The sequence below is a fragment of the Engraulis encrasicolus genome, chromosome 22 (assembly GCF_034702125.1).
Source record: "Engraulis encrasicolus isolate BLACKSEA-1 chromosome 22, IST_EnEncr_1.0, whole genome shotgun sequence".
NCBI lineage: Eukaryota > Metazoa > Chordata > Actinopteri > Clupeiformes > Engraulidae > Engraulis > Engraulis encrasicolus.
Window position 1 is genome coordinate 11388240 of NC_085878.1, and position 20000 is coordinate 11408239.

The 20000-nt window shown below is 48.0% G+C and overlaps 1 protein-coding gene across 2 annotated transcripts in view; it reads left to right on the forward strand.

The window, feature by feature from the left end:
* Window positions 1-20000, forward strand: part of LOC134438509 (centrosome-associated protein CEP250) — a 209862-nt gene that overhangs the window by 77277 nt on the left and 112585 nt on the right. For both annotated transcript variants that reach the window (XM_063188086.1, XM_063188087.1), the window contains exons 5-7: window positions 16562-16612; window positions 17758-17841; window positions 19945-20000. The exon at window positions 19945-20000 is cut by the window's right edge and continues 91 nt beyond it. In XM_063188086.1, the coding sequence (XP_063044156.1) occupies window positions 16562-16612; window positions 17758-17841; window positions 19945-20000 (191 nt within the window). The remainder of the gene's footprint in view (window positions 1-16561; window positions 16613-17757; window positions 17842-19944) is intronic.

Below are 20000 nucleotides of genomic sequence, written 5' to 3' on the forward strand. Positions count from 1 at the left end.
ATGATGTGGATACTTTAATATCCCAAAGTGGTGCATATACTGTTTTGTGCCTCGTGTTTGTCAAGCAGGCCAGACCAACCGCAACACCCTCAGCTGATCAGCTGATTGCCTCACATCCTCTATGGGAATGTGCAGTATGACACTTTCACCTTGCCCCTTAGCGGCCTCACTGTCTAATTTCATTATACAGGCAACTGTTCAATGAAAGAATAGGTCTTCAATCTTCAAAACGGCTACAAGTTCAAGCTCAAGGATAAAAATATGCAGCGTGCCAGATGTGTTTTTGGAGCACACTCCAAGACTAGCTGTATGTATCCACAACCTTCCTTCTCTAGCCTTGTTTTGTCTGCACACTCCTGTATTTCCCCACACATTTGTAGCTTGTTTATATTCCCCTTTTTAAGTCACTTTGGATAAAAACATGTGCTGAACGCAATGTATGTAATTTAATGAAACCTTGGATTTTGAATCTTGATGATCTTCATCTCTGCTCCTACGTAGATACATTTTCCCTCCTATTTTACCTGCCTGATCACACAACACATTCAGATATATGCGAGGGGCCAAAGGTACCCCAGGATTAGATAGACTATATCCACCGTTAGCATAGAAACTGATCCATTCATTAGTTTTTTTCTGCCAGTGTATTCACATTTATCTGTATTTGTGCACCATATGTTTGCATGTGCCATGCAGCCATTTTAGGGGAGTGGGTATGTCATATGCATTCATGCGTGTTTGGGTGTGTACACACACACACACACACACACACACACACACACACACACACACACACACACACACACACACACACACACACACACACACACACACACACATACGTGTGTGTTGTGTGTGTATGATGAAGAGAGTGTTTACAGCCTCTGACAGACAGGATGTGAGCCAGCATTTCCCTGTACTGTCTCCAGGTTGAGTTAATGGATATAAAGTAGAGAATACAGATAGCTCCCTAATCTGATTTCTCCTGAAACTAGGCACTTTTTTCTCCCCTCTCCCTCTCTCTGCTCTGTGCAGTATTGCTCAGTATGCATATAGGGTTCCATGTTTGATTTGTGGGCCCCCTCCTCTGTCCCATTCCACCGCATGGGAGCAAGGAGAGGGAGAGAGAGAGAGAGAGAGAGATAGAGAGAGAAGGAGAAAGAGAGATGGTGGGAGAAGGAGAGATGAGGCCGAGAGACGGCAATTGAAAAGAGAGAGAATGAAGAGGAGAGAGGGCGGAATAGAGACAGAGATGGAACGAGAGAGCGCACAGGAGATTTGTGTACTGGTAGAGTACCTATCGGCGAAGCAGCACATTTTTCCGTAAAGAGAAGAGTGTGCGAGAGCGGGACATTTCTCACCGTGGCGTTTCATAACGCCGAGATCACTCGTCCTTATCGCCGCCTCGCTGGAGTGGCTCCAAAAAAGCGCCCTTTTCCTCTTTCCCCCCTGCATGACGCAGCCCCGCTCAGCCCGCAGTCAGTGACACATGGTCCTCTATCTGGCAACTGCTTACACACACACACACACACACACACACACACACACACACACACACACACACACACGTGCGCGCACATGCACACACACACACACACACACACACACACACACACACACACACGGACACACACTTTATCACAAACAGTCCCACACACACACAGGCACGTGCGTACACACACACACACGCACGCGCGCACGCACACACACACACACACACACACACACACACACACACACACAAGGACACACACACACACACACACGGACACACACTTTATCACAAACAGTCCCACACACACACAGGCACGTGCGTACACACACACACACGCATGCGCGCGCACACACACACACACACACACACACACACACACACACACACACACACACACACACACACACACACACACACACACACACACACGCACGCACACACGCACACTCACCCCTACCCTTTCCCACCTCCGTCCCCCGCCCTCACCCCAAATGCATTACCCATCACCCTCTCTGCCATTTACATCCATTTGCCCGCTCCTGTCACCGGGGCCCTACCACAGGAGAGGCTGTATTTATTTGGATAGATTTACATCTATTCATCATATTTTACAAACTCCTCTTTCAATTTGTAACTTGCTGAAGTCTATTTTTCAGAGCCCCCTTTCAGAGACACTGGGCTATTTATTGCATTGCGTTTGTTCCTGCTTTGCGAATGCATAGCCGAGGTACTGTGTATGCGCGTGTCTGTGTATGGACTATTTTTTTGTGTATGTGAGTGTGTCTGTCTGTGTGTGTGTGGGTGTGTCGGATTTGTGTATATGGATAAAGTGTCTCTCTCTTCTCGCTACCTCTACCTCTTTCTGCGTCTCTCTCAGTCTCGCTGTCTTTTCTTTTTTTTACTCGCCCCTTCCCTCTCCTTCGCCCAAACAAACCAGCTTTGCTGTATTATTCATCAGTCATCCGGCTCTGCACATGTCGCTGCTGCAGCAGAGGAGAGGAGAGGAGAGGAGAGGCGAGATGTGTTGCGGTGCGGTGTGGTGTGGCTTGGTGCGGCAGTGGCTGTGGTGGCGGTGTTGGTGATGGTGGTGTGGTTGTGGCGGTGCTGTGCTCTGCTCTTCTCATGGGCATGAGACGGATAGTCACATGGACGCGGCCACTCCCGCCAATTCTCCTGCGGGTTGATGCCGGCCCGACAATGGAATTCATTTTCCCGCCGAGCTTATATTTGCGCCCTGTGTCTGTTAGTCTGTCTGGGATAGTAATGTTGTGTTGTGTTGTGGTGTGTGTGTTTGTGTGTATGTGTGTATGTGTGTCTGTGTCCTGCGTCTGTGTGTGTGTGTCTGTGTCTGTGTCTGTGTGTGTGTGTGTGTGTGTGTGTGTGTGTGTGTGTGTGTGTGTGTGTGTGTGTGTGTGTGTGTGCGCGCGCGCGCGCGTGTTTGTGTGTGTGTGCGTGCATGTGCATGTGCATGTGCATATGCATGCATACAGGGTATGTTGTATGCTTGTGATGAATGCATGTGTTGTATGCGTGTATTTGGTTGTATTGGATTTTGTGTGTGTGTGTGTGTGCTGGTCCATGTGCACAGTGGCCAGGTTTGTGGTAATGAGATTAGGCATTCTCCTGCTCAAAGGCACAGAGCCACTTCCGCCTACACCCACCTGCACCCCTGCAGCACGCACGCACGCACACATACACGCACGCACCTACGCACCTATACCGGTTATACTTTAAAAGCAGTAAAGCACAGCATGATGCAGTGAAATGTTTACGGGGCCGGTGCGGCATAGGCAGTAAGCGATGAGGGCTGTGGAGGTGTGTGTGAGGTGGTGATGGGCTAAGGGGGGGGAGTTGGGGATATAAACCCGCAGCTCATCTCTAATCACTCATCGACGGCCATCAATCTGCCTCTTGGCCCCGAGGTCCACGCGGCCCCAGCTCCTGCCCTATTCCCAGCATCAGCACCTTACCCTCCCCTCTCCTTGCATCTCCATCCCCATCCCCAGCCCCAGCCCCAGCCCCAGTCCCAGCCCCATCCCCAGCCCCAGCCCCAGTCCCAGCCCCATCCCCAGCCTCAGCCTCAGCACCATCCTCATCTCCAGCCCTAGTTCCAGCTTGGGCCGGCCCCAACAGAGAGGACATTTTTCATCCGCCGTGTCCGCCCGTCCCGTCCTCCCTACTCTGCCTGCTTGCTCTGCCTTCCGTGCAGTGCCACGCCATGGCGGTAATGACCACGGTGAGTTTAGCATTCCCCCATCTTTCATTACCTGCGTCAGTGGCGATAAACACGCCGGGGATATGGAGGGCTCCGCAGCTCTGCACTCCGCAGTCAGCTCACCCCACCATCACCACCGCAGAGGGCCGCAAGCGTTATCCGCATGGGGACCCAGGAGGAGGAGGGGAAGGATGGAGGGAGAATGAGCTAAGACTGAACGAATTCGAGAGTGACTCCTGCTGGACGATGCTGGTGTGTTGGGTTGAATTGTGTTCATTCACGCCAGGAGTGTCCAAGACTGTAAAACTTATGATTGACTACAGTATGGTATTGTCATAAAGTTTGGGTCGCTGCAGCAAGCAGAAAAGTTCAAGTTGGCTTACCTGTTTGGAAATTAGCCATGATGTATTTTGGCTATAAACAAACTTGAACAATTCAACCACTTCTTTAAATTCATGAGCAAAATGAAATGAATGTTTTACGTCATGAATATACTGTAATACTGTATAAAATGGTCGACATAAACATTAAAAATGTTCCACCGCCAACATTTTTTTTGCACAGCTTTAGTGATTTTCATATTCTTGCTGCCTTGAGTGTACAGTCAGTCAGTCAGTGTTGGGTACAGTGCACGGAGGTCAGGCCAAGATTGTGTGATGAACCACGCAAGGTCTAAGATAGCAGGACCGTGGCCCCGGGTAAATCTCCCTCGGAGCAGAATTGGAAATGTTCTGTTTGGTATTCAAGCAGGGCAAATAATCTCTCACCCAAATTATCTCTTTTTTTGGCTGAAGGTTTTTTTGCTGTTGGACTGTGAAGCAAAGTTTGAAGGCAGATTTTTGTTTTGTTCCGCTTTAAAAAAAATATTACATTATAAAATGTTTCTGGGAGTTGGTGCATAGGGCAGGGATTGTCTGTGGGGGTTTTGTTGGACTGCCGTGCGAGGTGCCAGGTTTGTTCTGAGCCTCTGCAGCTGGACGCTTCTGATTTGAAGCCCCATTCCTGGGTGGGACCACCGTTGCACACAATCATCGCATTGGATTAAAAGTTGCTGTGATTCGAAGTACTCAACTCCTTTGTCAAATCAATAGGATAAGTCAATAGCTGGACCCACCGCTGCATTTCCCTTTCCACAGCAAGACTGTGTAAATGCACTGCACCGTACCTTTTCTGACTTTTCTACTCTCCTCTTTCTTTCTTTCTTTCTTTCTTTCTTTCTTTCTTTCTTTCTTTCTTTCTTTCTTTCTTTCTTTCTTTCTTTCTTTCTTTCTTTCTTTCTTTCTTTCTTTCTTTCTTTCTTTCTTTCTGTCTTTCTTTCTGTCTTTCTTTCTTTCTTTCTTTCTTTCTTTCTTTCTTTCTTTCTTTCTTTCTTCCTGCCAAGAGGCTTATTCAGAAGTCCATTACACTTAATCTTGACATGCGCTACGCAGTTTAGCTGCGTCCATTTCCTCTCCATGGGAGATCAGCTGATTCTGTGCGCCACATTTCAGTGGCTGCCCGCCCGCCCTACCCAGGGCCATTTCACTATGACAGGAATGACTGATAGTGAATAATTGATAGAGAGGCATTGACATTCTTGGTGACCATCTACTGAAATGGCCTTTATTTAATTCTTGCCAAGCTTCCAAGATTGAGAGCTGGACTTGTGCACTTGCAATGGCTCGCCTGTATTACATTGTCTTTCCACACATCTTTGTCCAGCATGCTTGCAGGGATGTAGTTGTTATTGCTCTCTACTCCTTGAGGTATACAGTATCATGTGCTAATATCCCTAGCAATCAAACATCTCATCACACAGCAAAAGCAAACACCTAGAAACTCATTACTCTCCGAGCGCCAGAGATGTCACATCCCTCATTTCCGGTTCGTCCGTCTCGCTGCTTTACCTGATGCTGAAGCTGCGTGTGTCTGTGTGTTTACGTACTGCAGAAGTGCACACAAAGATTTCTCTCTTTCTCTGTCTCATCTTTCATTCTATCAATCTACTGTATTTCTCTCTGTCTTTCTTTGTCTGTTTTCCTCTCTTTTGTAATATCGTCCTTTGCTCCCTCTCTCTGTCTTTCTCTCTCCACCCCCCCCTCCACCCTTTCTCTCTCTCTCTCTCTCTCTCTCTCTCTCTCTCTCTCTCTCTCTCTCTCTCTCTCTCTCTCTCTCTCTCTCTCTCTCTCTCTCTCACTCTCCCCCCTCTCTTTCTTTCTCTCTCTACCCCCCCTCCCCCTCAGTCACGCTTGTGAATGCTATCTCCTTCTTTCTCTCTGTCTTTCCCTCTCTGTCTCTCTCTCTCCCTCTCTCTCTCTCTCTCTCTCTCTCTCTCTCTCTCTCTCTCTCTCTCTGCCTGTATCTGGGTGTCCACATGGGTATATGACTAATTGTGCTGTGCTTATTAGGCAGCAGTGGAGGCAGAGGGGGCTTCTGGCAGCTTCTGTTGACCCCTCAGCTCTGCCCCTGAGAGCACCGCGACTAAATTTAGTCCTATCTGCCCCAACACACACACACGCACACGCACACGCACACGCACACACACACACACACACACACACACACACACACACACACACACACACACACACACACACACACACACACACACACACACACACACACACACACACACACACACACACACACAAACAAACAAACAAACAAACAAACAAACAAACAAACAAACAAACAAACACACACACACACACACACCACATTTGGCAAAACCCTCATAGCATGTTCTGTTATTTGTGCGTAGGTGGTTTATCATTGCTTCCAAAACACATACAACACACACATACATTACTAAGGGATGGCTGTAGGGAAAGTGCTTGGTCGAATATGCCTACTTATAAGTTTGCATTTGTTGTTTGTGTTTTGTACACAGTGTATGAGGGCCAGAATCTCATTTTTAGAAGAATTATGATTTCACCTTATCATGTGATAGTCCATTAATTACAAGGAAGGCCTGTTATTTTGAAGGCCAGTTTAATCTACTGCATATGTAGGAAATTGGTTTATTTTCTGTGAGCCAAGCAGTCTTGATAATACAAAGCAATGGCCTGACCACTCTCTCTCTCTCTCTCTCTCTCTCTCTCTCTCTCTCTCTCTCTCTCTCTCTCTCTCTCTCTCTCTCTCTCTCTCTCTCTCTCTCTCTCTCTCTCTCTCTCTCTCTCTCTCTCTCTCGCACACACAGATTAAGCCTCACTTGTACACACACACACACACACACACACACACACACACACACACACACACACACACACACACACACACACACACACACACACACACACCCGCATACACACTTACAGGAGAGATGAGGGTGGAGGAAATTGGCTGCGGTGCTGTATAAGATGGGTGTCAGCGTGTCCTCTCCTCGGCAGCCATAAAAGTTAATTAAGAAAAGAAATTTTTATTGTGCCTCGCTGCTTGAGCACGAGCTGCTGGCTGCTGCTTAATAATGCCCCTCTCCGAGCTGTTGTCAAGATGAGGAGCCCCTCTGAATAATGTGTAGCCCTCTGCGTGTGTGTGTGTGTTTGTGGGTGTGTAGGTGTGTGTGTGAATGTGAGTTTGAGTGTGAGTGTGAGTGTGTGCGTGTTTAGTTTGGTTTGTGTGGAAGTGTTGCTTGTAATTTGGTTGTGTTAGTGTGTGTGTAGCTTGGTGTGTGGAAGTGTTGTGTGTAATTTGGGTGTGTTACTGCATAGCTTTGTGTGTGTGTGTGTTTGTGTATGTCTGTGTGTGTCTCTCTCTGTGTCTATCAGTTCATACAGTTTGTGCATGAGCCTGAGCCTGTGTGTGCTTCCTTGTCCGTGTATGTGCAGATTTTTTATTTTGTGTATGTGTGTGTGCTAGTGAAAGACTTTTGCGTATACCTCTTTTCACGCGTGTAGCTGTAAGAGAGCACTACTGAGTGTGAACTTGAGTCGATGCATTATATGGGTGTTATTTTTTCTTGCGTTACCCCCCATTATTGACGAGACAACATGTGCTCCATAGAAGGCAATTATTTCTGGACGAGGATCTCCTCTTGAGTGTTCGTAGCCCTCAACCCCCGGTCTTTATGATTCCACAAACCAGGTGAGGAAACGCACCACTTGAAATGGTGAACTTGAAAGTGTTTTCCTGCTCATTGAAAGCAATTGTGTGCAAGGCTCTGTGACTAGAACAGTGTTGCCCTAAAACGCCCTCCACATAAACCGGTGTAATGACTCCTATATATGGCTGTGCGCCACCCTCATCAGTGTCCTTTGTGTTGTGGTGGCGTGCCCACGGCGTACTTTCAGGTGGTTAAGTTGGCAAGATAGATGTAGATCCCGAATTACAGGCGTGTTTTGCATACTCAGTCAACACTAAAACCCTTTTTTTTTTTTCCCTCTTTCTCTGACAACCTAGTTTCACATGCAGCCTAGCAAGCCATACTTTCTATTCAGAACCAATTTTGCTTACAATTTATCAGTTCGCCCGTCTTTTACCATTCTGTCATGTTACTCTTCATGCTCGAAAGGCTGTGATGAAGTGTAGCATGTCACCCATGTTGATCAAAGGGTTTGCGCTGATGGACTTGGGGGGGGGGGGGGGCGTACGAGAAGAAAGGAGGAGAGAGGGAGGAAGGGAAAGAGTGGAGTTGAGCACTGGGGCTGAAAAGGATGCATTAAGCAATTAAAGTTGGAGGGGCAGAAGAATGAAGTGATGCAACGAGTTTTTTTTCCTCTTCTCTTCTTCTTTTTTTCGCCCCCCCCTTCTTTCAGTAATTGCCTAGCTATCACTGATGATCACAGGGGAGTCAGGCCTGAGGGTGGATATGGGTGGAGTGGGGGGGTGGAAAAGTAGTGTGTTGGTGGGGGGGTATGCAATGTGCTGCACATCAGCATTTTTATCCCGAATGTTTTTAGAAAACATGATGCACGCATACACACAAACATTAACGCACACACACACACACGCACACATACACACACGCACACACACACACACGCACATACATACACACATACACACACACATGCACGCGCGCACATATAAGTGGTACACAGGACACACATCATTTAAAAGGATGGATGCAGACACTCCCTAGTGCTGGTTGCAGCGTCACACACCAACACCCTCACTCCTGTCAGAGCTACACAAAAACACTCAGCCCATTGTACTACACACACACACATGCACACACACGCACACACACAGATACACACAGACAGACACACACACACTTTCACAGACACACACACACACGTGCACACACACACACACACGCACACACTTACGCCCATATGCACCCCGTCTTGCATGCATGCACCATGCTTGTATAATTATGTACACATCAATTTTTGATGAAGAACACAGGAGTTAGCGCCCCGCAGTATTTGTGAGCCTGAATGGTGGGATTATGTTAACAGTGCTCACACAGGCTCATCTATGATTTATCTGGTGTCCACGCCAGAGCCCCAGCCTCGCGCTGTTTCCTCACTTTAAAGCATTTGTCTCGCCTGTCTCTGGGAGATAAGATACTGCAAAAATTCTCCCCCGTCTCAGGACGGAGTTGAGCAGAGGGAGAGCAAAAAGAAAAAAGAGGAAGGAGAGAGAGAGGGGGGGCAGAGAAGACGGGGGGATGGATAGAAGGATGGAGAAATGGGGTTGAAAGAGTAAGCAGGAAACAAAAAGAAACAGATGGATGGTGAGAAATTGATAGGCAGTAGGGGAGAAAAAGAGGGATTGAGGCATGGAAAGAAAGAGAGTGGGAGGAAGAGAGAGGAGAAAAGCAGGAGTGAAACTGCATCGTGCATGTGTGTGAGACGTAGAGGTGTGTAGCCTTTTGTTTGTTGGCGGTGCGAGCGTGGCTGTGGGGAGAGCAGCTGTGATTAATGCTAATGTATGTAGCTGCGGAGAAGGGGAGCAGAGGGAGTGAAGGAGGGAGGGGCGTTCTGCTGCCTGATTACCAGCAGTGGCGAGAAGGAGAAGCAGGGAGGGGGAAGGGGAGAGAGTGAGGGGTGACGGCCGGGGAGGGAGAAGTGTGGGCTGCGGGGGTGACCTGGACAGGCACCTCATTTCATTTAATACATTGGAGCATGCAGTGGTGGAAAGCGCTAGAAAAGGCAGAGAGATAATCAAGAGGCAGGGCCCTTCTAAATGTGCGCCGCGATGACACAGAAGAGATTGGATTTGGAAACGAGGAGCCGGGCAGAAAGCAGCGTCGAGCGGAACACGATTGATTGATTCCATTCAGGTGATCGCTCTGCTGATAAAGAATGAGTTATTTTATTTTCCTCCTCTCTCTCTCTCTTTTTGTGTGCCCCCCTTTTTAAGTACAAAAAAGGCAAGAAAATCTGATGAGTTTCTTCAACCTTAATACAGTGGACGCGAAAAGACGGGCTTTTCATGGTTTCGGCATATCCCTGATTCAGCTCCTCCCGCATCTTAACAGTGTCACATAAATAAACAACACATCATAAATGTCTGTCTGATAACACAAAAAGTGTTTTCAAAATGGCCACGGACAGCAAAAAAGCGAGCAAGTAGGCGGCACACGCAGCCAACTCTGGTAAGTATGGCAAATGTAATCTACACAGTGCATTGTCAGGACCCACAAACATAATAGCCTCTCACACTTGAGTGCGCCAAGACATCCTCGACTCAATGAAAAAGCAAAGAAAGAAAGAAAGAAGAAGAAGGGAAAAAAAACATGTTTGTGTCTTTATGCCTATCAACACTGATCTGAAATCAGTGCCACGGCAGAGTCTCAGTCTCGGTGAAAGGTGATGCCCATGGGGAGATACCTAATAAACGTCTCAGGAACCGTTCCCCTGGACACACACAACCTACATGTACCGTGCACCTACGTATTTGTGCACACGTGCACACACACCTCGCTCCCTCCACGGCTCTGGAGCGGCAAGGCTGAAATGGCATCCAGGCTGTGACGAATGGCAGGAAATCAGGAAGCGTCCATGACTGAGAGATTATGAGATCCCTCTGTCTGCATCAGGGCTCAGGCATGACTCTGCCCCCCCCACACACACACACATACACACACACACACACACACACACACACACACACACACACCCCACCCCCCCACCCCCCCTCCGTAATGGCTAAACATGATTAAAGCAAACAAACGCAGAGATATTAGATTAGACAGAAGGACATGGAGTCTTTGGTGCTGATTATCTTTCACGTCTTCTGTTTTTTCTTCTCCTCTCTCTCTCTCTTTCTCTCTCTGTTTTTTTTAAATGAAATGCTGCTCAGAATTAACATCGCTTGGACTAATTGGATTTTCTGCTGCCCCCGAGAAATGCCAGACAGCTCCTTGATTCGGGCGCAGACGCTCGCAGATCCTTGTCAGGGGGTTTTAAATCTTACCAGCAAAATAGGAGCCCATCCTGTGCCCTGCTTTGGGGGAAAAGTTCAGACGGCTAATTTGGTTACAGGTACAGTGGTAGCCGGAATGTATGGGAAGATGTCTGCCCTTGATTGGCAGACACTCAGGTTGCTCTGTCTTCATCTCTGCAGTTCAGCAGTCCTCGGCGCCAGAACCATATTCTACCACTGTCAATTTAGAGCCTATTCATTTGCCGTGTGTGTGTGGGGGCGGTTAGTGCAGTGCAGGAGACCAGCACACCACTCCACACTTTTTGTCTGCCAAAACATAATAGGCAATTCTAGAGTGCTATACTTGCATGTGTGTGTGCGCCCTGCGCCTGCACGTGTGCATATAATCTCCATCCCTATAGCGGCAGCGAGGCTCATTTTGTGGTGGGTAATGGCTGGCAGGGTGCTGCATTGTTGTTCGGAATAATCCTGTCAGCATAATCCCCCTTTGTGTGCCTCATTAATTAAACGCAACATTGCATGCAATCTAGCTGATTCAGGCCCCTCCGTTACTACCGCCATACACCCTCCACCACCCACCGCCCTCCCTCGCCTTCCACTCCGGGCATCATAAAGCCCCCTGTCACTTCAGACACAAGAGGGGCCAGCTAAGCGTGTTTTCAGATTTTATGGAAATGAACCCTTGGCTCGCTCCCTCTCTCTCTCTCTCCCTCTCCCTCTCTCTTTTTCTTTTCTTTTCTCCTCTTTCTATCTTGCGCTTCAAAATGCGTTTGACGTGCGGCTCCTCGGCCACATTGTGTCTGTCAGGCGAGGCGCAGCGGCACCAGCGGCTCATCCATCTGCAGAATGAGGCCATGTAACCTGTCTCTCGCTTGAGTCTTAGGTCAGGCCCTGTTCTCTCTCTCTCTCTCTCTCTCTCTCTCTCTCTCTCTCTCCCTCTCTTTCTCTCTCTCTCTCTCTCTCTTTCTCTCTCTCTCTCTCTCTCTCTCTCTCTCTCTCTCTCTCTCTCTCTCTCTCTCTCTCTCTCCTCTTTTGATGTCCATGTATTATGTATGAAAACAGCCCTAAGTTAAGTTTCATCTCTGTCCGTTTACTCTTTAATGGCCAGTTAGACCTGACCACAAGCTGAGATGGACAGAAAAAGTCCTTTGAATTCAGAGTGGACACACCTGTATCTTTATAGTACTTTTTAAAATTCGATCATGAGTGTAATAGACTAATGCCTGCAGGATAGCCATGCCTTTAACAAGAGTATGAAGTTAAACATGTGAGCTGCATTTACCTATAGCTGCACAATTTCTAATTCTTAGCCATGGTATGTGGTGGCCATTTTTCCCCATTTGGTACTAGCATCTGTCACCAGTGGAGACTGTGTATTGTACTGTTATGAAGCACATAAGACAGGCAGGCGGACATTTTGATTTTGACAGTGCGTGCCGCGTGCATACACGGATGCTCAGCTGCTCTGCCGTGGCCCCCTCGCTGTACTAGCCTCCTGCGTTTTTACACTACCGAATGAAACTTGAAGAAATCCATTTATGGTGGCCTCCGCAGCCTCGGCTGTCAGACTCACAGCCGCTTAAAAACCAGAGGTCAGCCCCAGAGTTGTTTAATGGCTACTCAGAGCACCTCGCCGAGCGGGTGTCTGCCCCGACGCGCAATAAATACACTTTGCTTGTGACGGTGGAGGGGTGAGTGAGCTAGTGGTTGTGTGGGTGGTTGTGGGTTTGTGGTGGGTGGTAGTTTACCTTTCCCTGTCTGCTTATTTATTATTAGGGCCGAAAATAGGCACACCCCATGTTTTTGGCACGTCCGGCTTTACGTAGCTTCAGAGCCACTCGGCTCCGTTCCTCATTGTGCCGAGGCCCCTGCTGTTCATGCATGTTCGCCAGGCAGGAATGTGTGGTTTGGGATGAAAAGAACACGCAGTGGGAAGTGAGGGCTGTTTTGTCAGACTCACACCTATTACACACCTACTGTCAGCCACCAAACTCAACGCATCTCCAACAGTCCAGCTACAAGATAACTGGTATACAAAAAAAACTTTTTTTCCTCTTTTCCCTACTTTTTTTCAAATTATTTTTTTTTTTATAAAACACTTATTTTCATTTTTAGCTCGAATTGATCGTGTTGAATAGCAACATGCTTGAGTGAAAGAGTAAATCATCGGGCAAAATGGGTGGGAAAAATTACACCTCCATCTTAGCGTGTATTTGCTCCTCTGTGGGCTTTCTGCAACAACGTTATGTTTGGCTAGCGCCGTAGTACTCACGCGTATGTGTTACATATGGTGGAGTAGCCACGACCTGCAAAGCTAACCCCCTTCGTCTCTCCTCTACATGACCACATTAATGCATTCATAAATGTATTCCTCAGAATTTATGGCTGCCCAATTGGAGGATGATGAACAGAGCGTAGACCCTTAGCCCGGGCGACCCAAGAGAGAAAGATACAGGGAGCGAGGGACAGAGAGAAAGAGGGGGAAGAGGGTGAGGAGTGGTGACAGAGATAGAGAGTCCAGCTCCCCCCCCCCACTTTCCCTCCCTCGCTTTACTCTTCTCCCCCCCTGCCTGGGCAAGGGGAGGGGGCAGTAAAGAGCCTGCCAGGCAAGGGGCTCGTTCTGTGTAGTGCGCCACCAGGGAGCGCGGGGCTGGGGCTATAAACTTAATGAAGTTTGACTGAACTCATCAGCTTCTGAGGGCTCGAAACCCGCAGACTAGGAAACCAGATGCGAGGCAAGAAAGGAGGGAGAAGGAGATGGCAAAAAAAGAGAAGAAATTTCCGATGGAAGAGGCTCACTTAGAGGTCATTACCGTCACACAGGAAACCGTGTGTGGATGAGGGGATGGGGCTAGAGTGGTGTGCTTGTAAGGGGAAGCATGGGTGTGTGTGTGTGGGGATGGGGGGCTGGAGATGGGCTGGATGGGGGTGTACCTCACCTGCCCTGGGCCTCTTCATTCGGGCGGAGGACCATTTTTACCATGTTCCCCATTGGATTTTTAAAGCACATGTCTCATCTCTCATCTCTCATCTCCCACCACCCACACGCTCTCCCGCCTTACCTCCCAACACCCCCTCTCTCGCCCCTACACCTCCACCCAAAACTCTATCAGGCCAGTCCTGATGGACACAGTTTATCCGCCTCCACAAAGACATGAAGGCAGAGCGCGGCAAGAGACGGCATTTCAGCCCCGGTTCAGCCGCTGTTCAAATGAGGCACGCTGCCTCTCTCTTCTTCTCTCCCCCTGCATTCACCTCCACCCCGTTGTCTTCAGCCTGCCCGCGTGCTTATCAGCCTGTATTATGTGTGTGATTGCTGATAGGGGCATTCGACTTCCTTTTCTTTTGCCTCTCCCTTCTGCCTTCACCGGTGCTTTAATTCTGCTCTTTGAGGCATATCCTCTCTCTCTCTCTCTCTTTCTCTCTCTCTCTCTTTCTCTCTTTCTCTCTAGCTCTTTTTTCTTTTTTTTCCCCCTTCTTCTCCTACCTTGCTTTATGTCCTCTCCTTTTTTCTCCCTTTCTCATTTCTTCCTGGTGGCAGGGGGGGAACTTGCCATGCAATTCACGTCGGCGTCGGGAGTGTGTTGCTATGGTGGTTGCTAGGGATTTAGCCCGAGAGTGACGTGAAAAGTCCAAATATTAAAGGTGTCCTTCTGATGCTGGGCTTGTTTGAAGCTGTGCGGAATGAACAATCACCTCTGCGGGGGTGTGTGTGGTTTTTTTTTTCTCTCTGCCTCCTCCCCTGCCCATTGTTTCATTATCAGATTTCTCTCTTTGGAAATATCACTCGATTTTCAAGACGTCAGGGGGTGGGCAACATCAAAGGCACAAAGTAGACAAGAAAAAGAAGGAGACGACGGTGGAAAAAAAAAGGACGGCTGCACATGCGTGTCTGGTCTAGTCCCTTCATTTTACAGTTTACATTTCGGCCTCCCCAAAACAGAGATGTCCGATAGATAGATTTGTGCTGCCCAGTGGCGACGGACCGCCATTTTGTTTCCCCAAAACTCAGATGTAACAACAGGCCTGTCTGTCTGTCGCTAGCCTCCTCAGTTCCCGCCGAGGAGCCCTTTTGTCACGGCTCTGATTATATGTGCTGGGAACGTCCTTGGTTGGAGAAGGTGAGGACATAATTGACCATGCCGAAGTAATAGGCTGGACGAGGTGAAGTGCTACACTGCACTGCACTGCACTGCACTCTCTCCCTCTCTCTCTCTCTCTTTCTCTCTCTCTCTCTCTCTCTCTCTCTCTCTCTCTCTCTCTCTATCCATCTCTTTCTGTCTCTCTCTATCACTCTTTCTTTGCCCCTCTTTCTCTCTCTTTCTCTTGTTCTCTCTTTTTTCTCTCTGTTTTTCTATCTCTCTTTCTCCTTCTCTTTCTCCCTCCCACCTCGCTCTCTCTCTCTCTCTTTCTCTACTTCCTACTCTTTGTCTCTCTCTGCATGTCTGTTGTCTCTCTCCACCGTTCCTGCGTGGGGTTAAAGGCAATCAGCATTAGCCCAACTGCGCGGCCCCAGACGTTAATGTGAAGCGAATCCCTCATGGAGCGTGGAGGGCAGATCAGGTGTCTCACTCACTCACTCTCCCCACCTCCACTCTCCACTCTTCACCACCACCATCAACACAACACCACTACTCTACTCTGCCTGCACTACTACTCCCCACCCACCTCCCCACCACTCAGCATTCATGAACTCCTCCACTCGCTGGCTCTATCCCTCACCGTCAGCGCCCAGGAATTCCCATTAAAAAAGGCGTGTTTTTCGATTACTCATGGTGTCTCTTGCAGTCTCGCTCCTCTTGTTCACTTCTCCTCTGCTCCTCTTCTTTTTTTTCCTTCTTCTTCTTCTTCTCATGTTTTTCACCTCCCCTCATCTCTTTTCTCATGGTCTTGCATCCATTGCTCATTTTACAGTCTCTCACACCCCAACGCCTCCTGTCACCTGCTGGAGAGGTGTTTCAGCCGCCATTTTTTCCCGCCGCCTGGTCTTTGGTGTAGCATGACGTCCACTACTTTGCACCAGCTCCCAGTTGTCCTTTTCTGTGTGTAGTGATTGCGATAGCAAGGAGGACTCTGTGCCGTTAGATATTTGGTTCATAATAACAGATGCGGAGAGCGGCGTGTCCAGCAGATAGAAGTACTCTTTATTTAACAACATCCGGTGTGTAACCCCCAAACATGTCCTCAGTACAGGCTCTAAACTAACCAACAGGCCAAATGCTGCCGAAAACCTATGCAAGAGATTGCATATGTGTCTGGTAAAATTTCACATCTACCTGCCAAATTGGCTAGTGACGGAACAGGTTAATTTATAGCCCTGATAACAATATGAATTACCAGGCTACATGGCCAGTCCTGTTAGCATTTATTTGCTAGCACCAGGCCAGAAGTGAAGGTGAAAGGATGGAAGGATGTTCCATTTGACCACAACTTGGTTCTTTTGACTACCATGATGGAAGAGAATCTTATGTCAGATTGCATCACATCACCTTGTTACAAATATTAACATAGTATGAACGTCTTTTCTCACTCTGCAGGGGTCCGTAGATGCCTCTGTGCTGAGTGGCATGGAGCTCCTGAAAGCGGAGGTAAAGATAATCTCTCTCAATCTTAACCTCACCGGTAATCCACTGTCTCCTCCTACAGGACTTGCTCATTTTGAGTACAATTTCTGACGCAATTAAAAAAAAACTGTAGTTGAAACTAAACTGATATGAATAAAGTAGATGTGCATGTGCAGAAGATGTTGATGTGCAGTCCTGAAGAGTTGTACGTTATATTTTGTAATTCATGTTTTCACTGACACTGACACATGTTATATTGCACAATTTTGTTGGTGTTTTTTTGTGTTTTTGGTGTTCTGACACATACAAATAAGTCTATGATTTGCCTATTCAAATCACCTGTGTGTCTGTATGTGTGTTTGTTTGTGTATGTGTTCATGTAGTATCAACGCACATTGTATTTGTGTTTGCATACATGTGTGCATGACTGTCTGTGTGTGTGTGTTGCAGTGTGGCAGTGTGGCAGTGTTCCTGTATAGCTTTTGTGTGGTCTGGTATGGTGTGGTGTGGTGTGGGTCTGTTTAGCAGGCAGATCAATAGCCGGCTCAATGGTAATGACCAGTCAGTTAGTCCCCAACTTTGCACTCAAGGCCTGGGGAGAGAGGGAGCGGCCCTGGCTGTCTCCCCTCCCCTCCCCTCCCTTCACTCCATTCCCCTTCCTCTCACCTCCCTTTACCTCCCCTCACTGCAAACACACTAGGAATCCCCACCCAGCACCCCACACACACATACACACTCACACACACCCCACCCCACCCCACCATCACCACAACCGGTCCGGCAGCCTAGTTAGCCTGCAGAAAAAGGGCAAGAGACCCTTGGATCAATAACTTTAGTCTTGTCTGCCTAATTGTTCATTGGTTGACATGGTGCTCGGCTATATGTAAGTGTACGTATCCAGAGTGACTTGCTCCCCCACCCCCTTTTTTTGTAACCGGAAAAAAAACACAGAGAAAAGAGAGAAAAAACCTGACGCCTTCTGTTCGGTTCCTTTCTCTGCCCCTCACACTCTATCTCTGCCTCTGTCTCTCTGTCTCTCTGTCTCTCTCTCTCTCTCTCTCTCTCTCTCTCTCTCTCTCTCCTTCTCTCTGTCTTTCCCACTCGTCTCTTCGCCACCTCTCGTGTTCGGGATGGGAAAACCCGACCCATGCACCGTCCGCCACCCCCAGTTGTCGTCTCGGGACGCCACCATCGAGAGCCTTCGGCGGGGTCTGCTGCTGTCTCACCAGGCCCGCGACACCCAGAGCGCGCAGGTAAATATCGGGGATTAATGACGAGCAGGCAGATTAGCCAGTCGCTCGCTCACGCCGTTATTCCAATGAGCTGCAGGAAATTACCAGGGTTCATTCTCCCTCCTTCTCTCTCTCTCTCTCTCTCTCTTTCTCCCCCTCTCTCTCCCTCTCTCTCTCCCTCTTCATCTCCCTCCCTCCTTTCCTCATCTCATACCATCTTATTATATGATTGCAGCGCGGTCTGCGTGTGACGTGGTTCGCCACTGTATTGATTGTGCTACTCGCCAAATTGCATGCATAAATGAATGCATGAGAGAGCATCTATATTGCACAATTATGCTCCGAATTGCCGGGGTAAATATTCTGATCTATAAATTATTCCGCAAGGGCTTATTTAAGGTGAAAAAAAAGAAAATGGAAAGTAAGAATAAACGGTTAGTACCTTGCGTGCGAAATTTGAGACGATTATTGTTCTCCTGTGATAGCGTTTCATTTAGCATGAGGCGATGTTGGACACTTCTCCTTCTTCCAGGATTTAAATGTGTTATTGATCACGGTGGAGCACGGGTAGCTGAAATCACAGCCTCAGAGACCTTGCATATGTTACCGCCTTCATTTTGGCAGCTTGTTATGAAATAAAATACTTGCTTTCCATAAAGAGGTTGAAAAAAAAGCCCAAATGAGATCTCTTTTCATCTTTCTCGTGTAACAAAGAAGCCGCATTGGTATTCCGACTTTCAGCTTTTTCCAGTTGTAGCGTGCTAATGTCATGATTTAAATGAAGTATTGATCAGCTTAGGTGGGGAGAATGGAGAGAGAGGGAGCGATTGTAAGGCAAAGAAAGAAAGAGCTGGGTTATCGGCTTGCATCGCTCACAGAAAAAAGGAGAGCGAGAGGATGAGCCGAGGTCTGGTTTTTTTTAGGAAATGTAGGCAAAAGACTGTCCTTTTTGGACTCAGAACATGCAGGAATCTGGAGGTTTGCAGTTGCCATTTTTGAAGATGGAGGAGAAGGCAGCTGGTGGTGTTTGTCAACACTGGAGGCAGATGGATGGCGTGCTCATTTAGCTATTCTGTAAGCGGGCTGAGCGTCTGGACTACTCTCTGGCCTAAATGAAGGCAGCCAATTAATTGACCGCTGTCGGGATTGTCGATGGGCCTGCAATTACGCCGTTTGCATTTTCGTCGCGAGAAAGGAAAAAAAAACCCTGAAAAAGGGATCCACCGTCATTGGAGAAAAAGGACGGCACAGGACTGAAGTATGTCTGAGTGGACCAGGTACTACTGGTCTGTTGTCTTTCTTTCCTCCTCTCATCCTCCTCTTCTCCTTTCTCTCTTTTTCTTTTCTCCTCCCTTGCTCTGCCTCTCCCTCCCTCCTCTCTGCTGTGCAGGTGGCGACTGCCTCGTGTTAATTAGTCTGCGTTTAATTATTTATTTTTCCGCATTGATTTTGATATTGAGGCTCATAATGTCAGGGGTCAAATGGGGCGATTATTTCTTGCCCATTTTCAAAAGCGAATGTGTTTGAAACGCTGATTGCTACTCAGCGGACATGGTAATGACTTTCTCATTTGAGCATACTTTTATTTCAGCGTTGTTGAATGCTAATGACGACTGTTAGCCGCACATTACAAACAGTACCAAAAGCCAATGATGGCACAATGATTGAAAAATAAAGATTTTTGATTGGAAAATAGATGCACAAAAGCAATGGTGCATTTCTTTAGATTGATTTTTCTTTCTCCCTTGGAGTGCTTATTTCTTGTAGTGCTTGCCTTTCCTGTCTTGTCAGAGACTATGGGTGTATGAGAGCAGTGGTTTGGAGAAGCCAGGTGCCTGGAAAAACCACAAGACAAGCAGAGGCAGATGGCGGACTTTCTCTCTCCATCTCTCAGTTCCACAGCCATCATGGACTCTCTCTCTCATCCTTCCTCTCTCTCTCTCCTCTCTCCTCTCTCCCACGGTCACTCTCTCTCTCCCTCTCTCTCTCTCTCTTTCTCTCTGTGTCTGTCTCTCTCTCTCTCCATCCCCGACAGCCCCAGCCAAGAGCCTCTTTGTAGTGGATTGATTTTTCTTCCCTCTTCCCTTCCCGCGCCCTGCCTTCTCTTCTTTTGTGGTTCGATAGCTGGACGTCCAGGAGCAGAGGGTCTGTGGGCTGCAGAGAGAGCTGCAGGAGAGTCG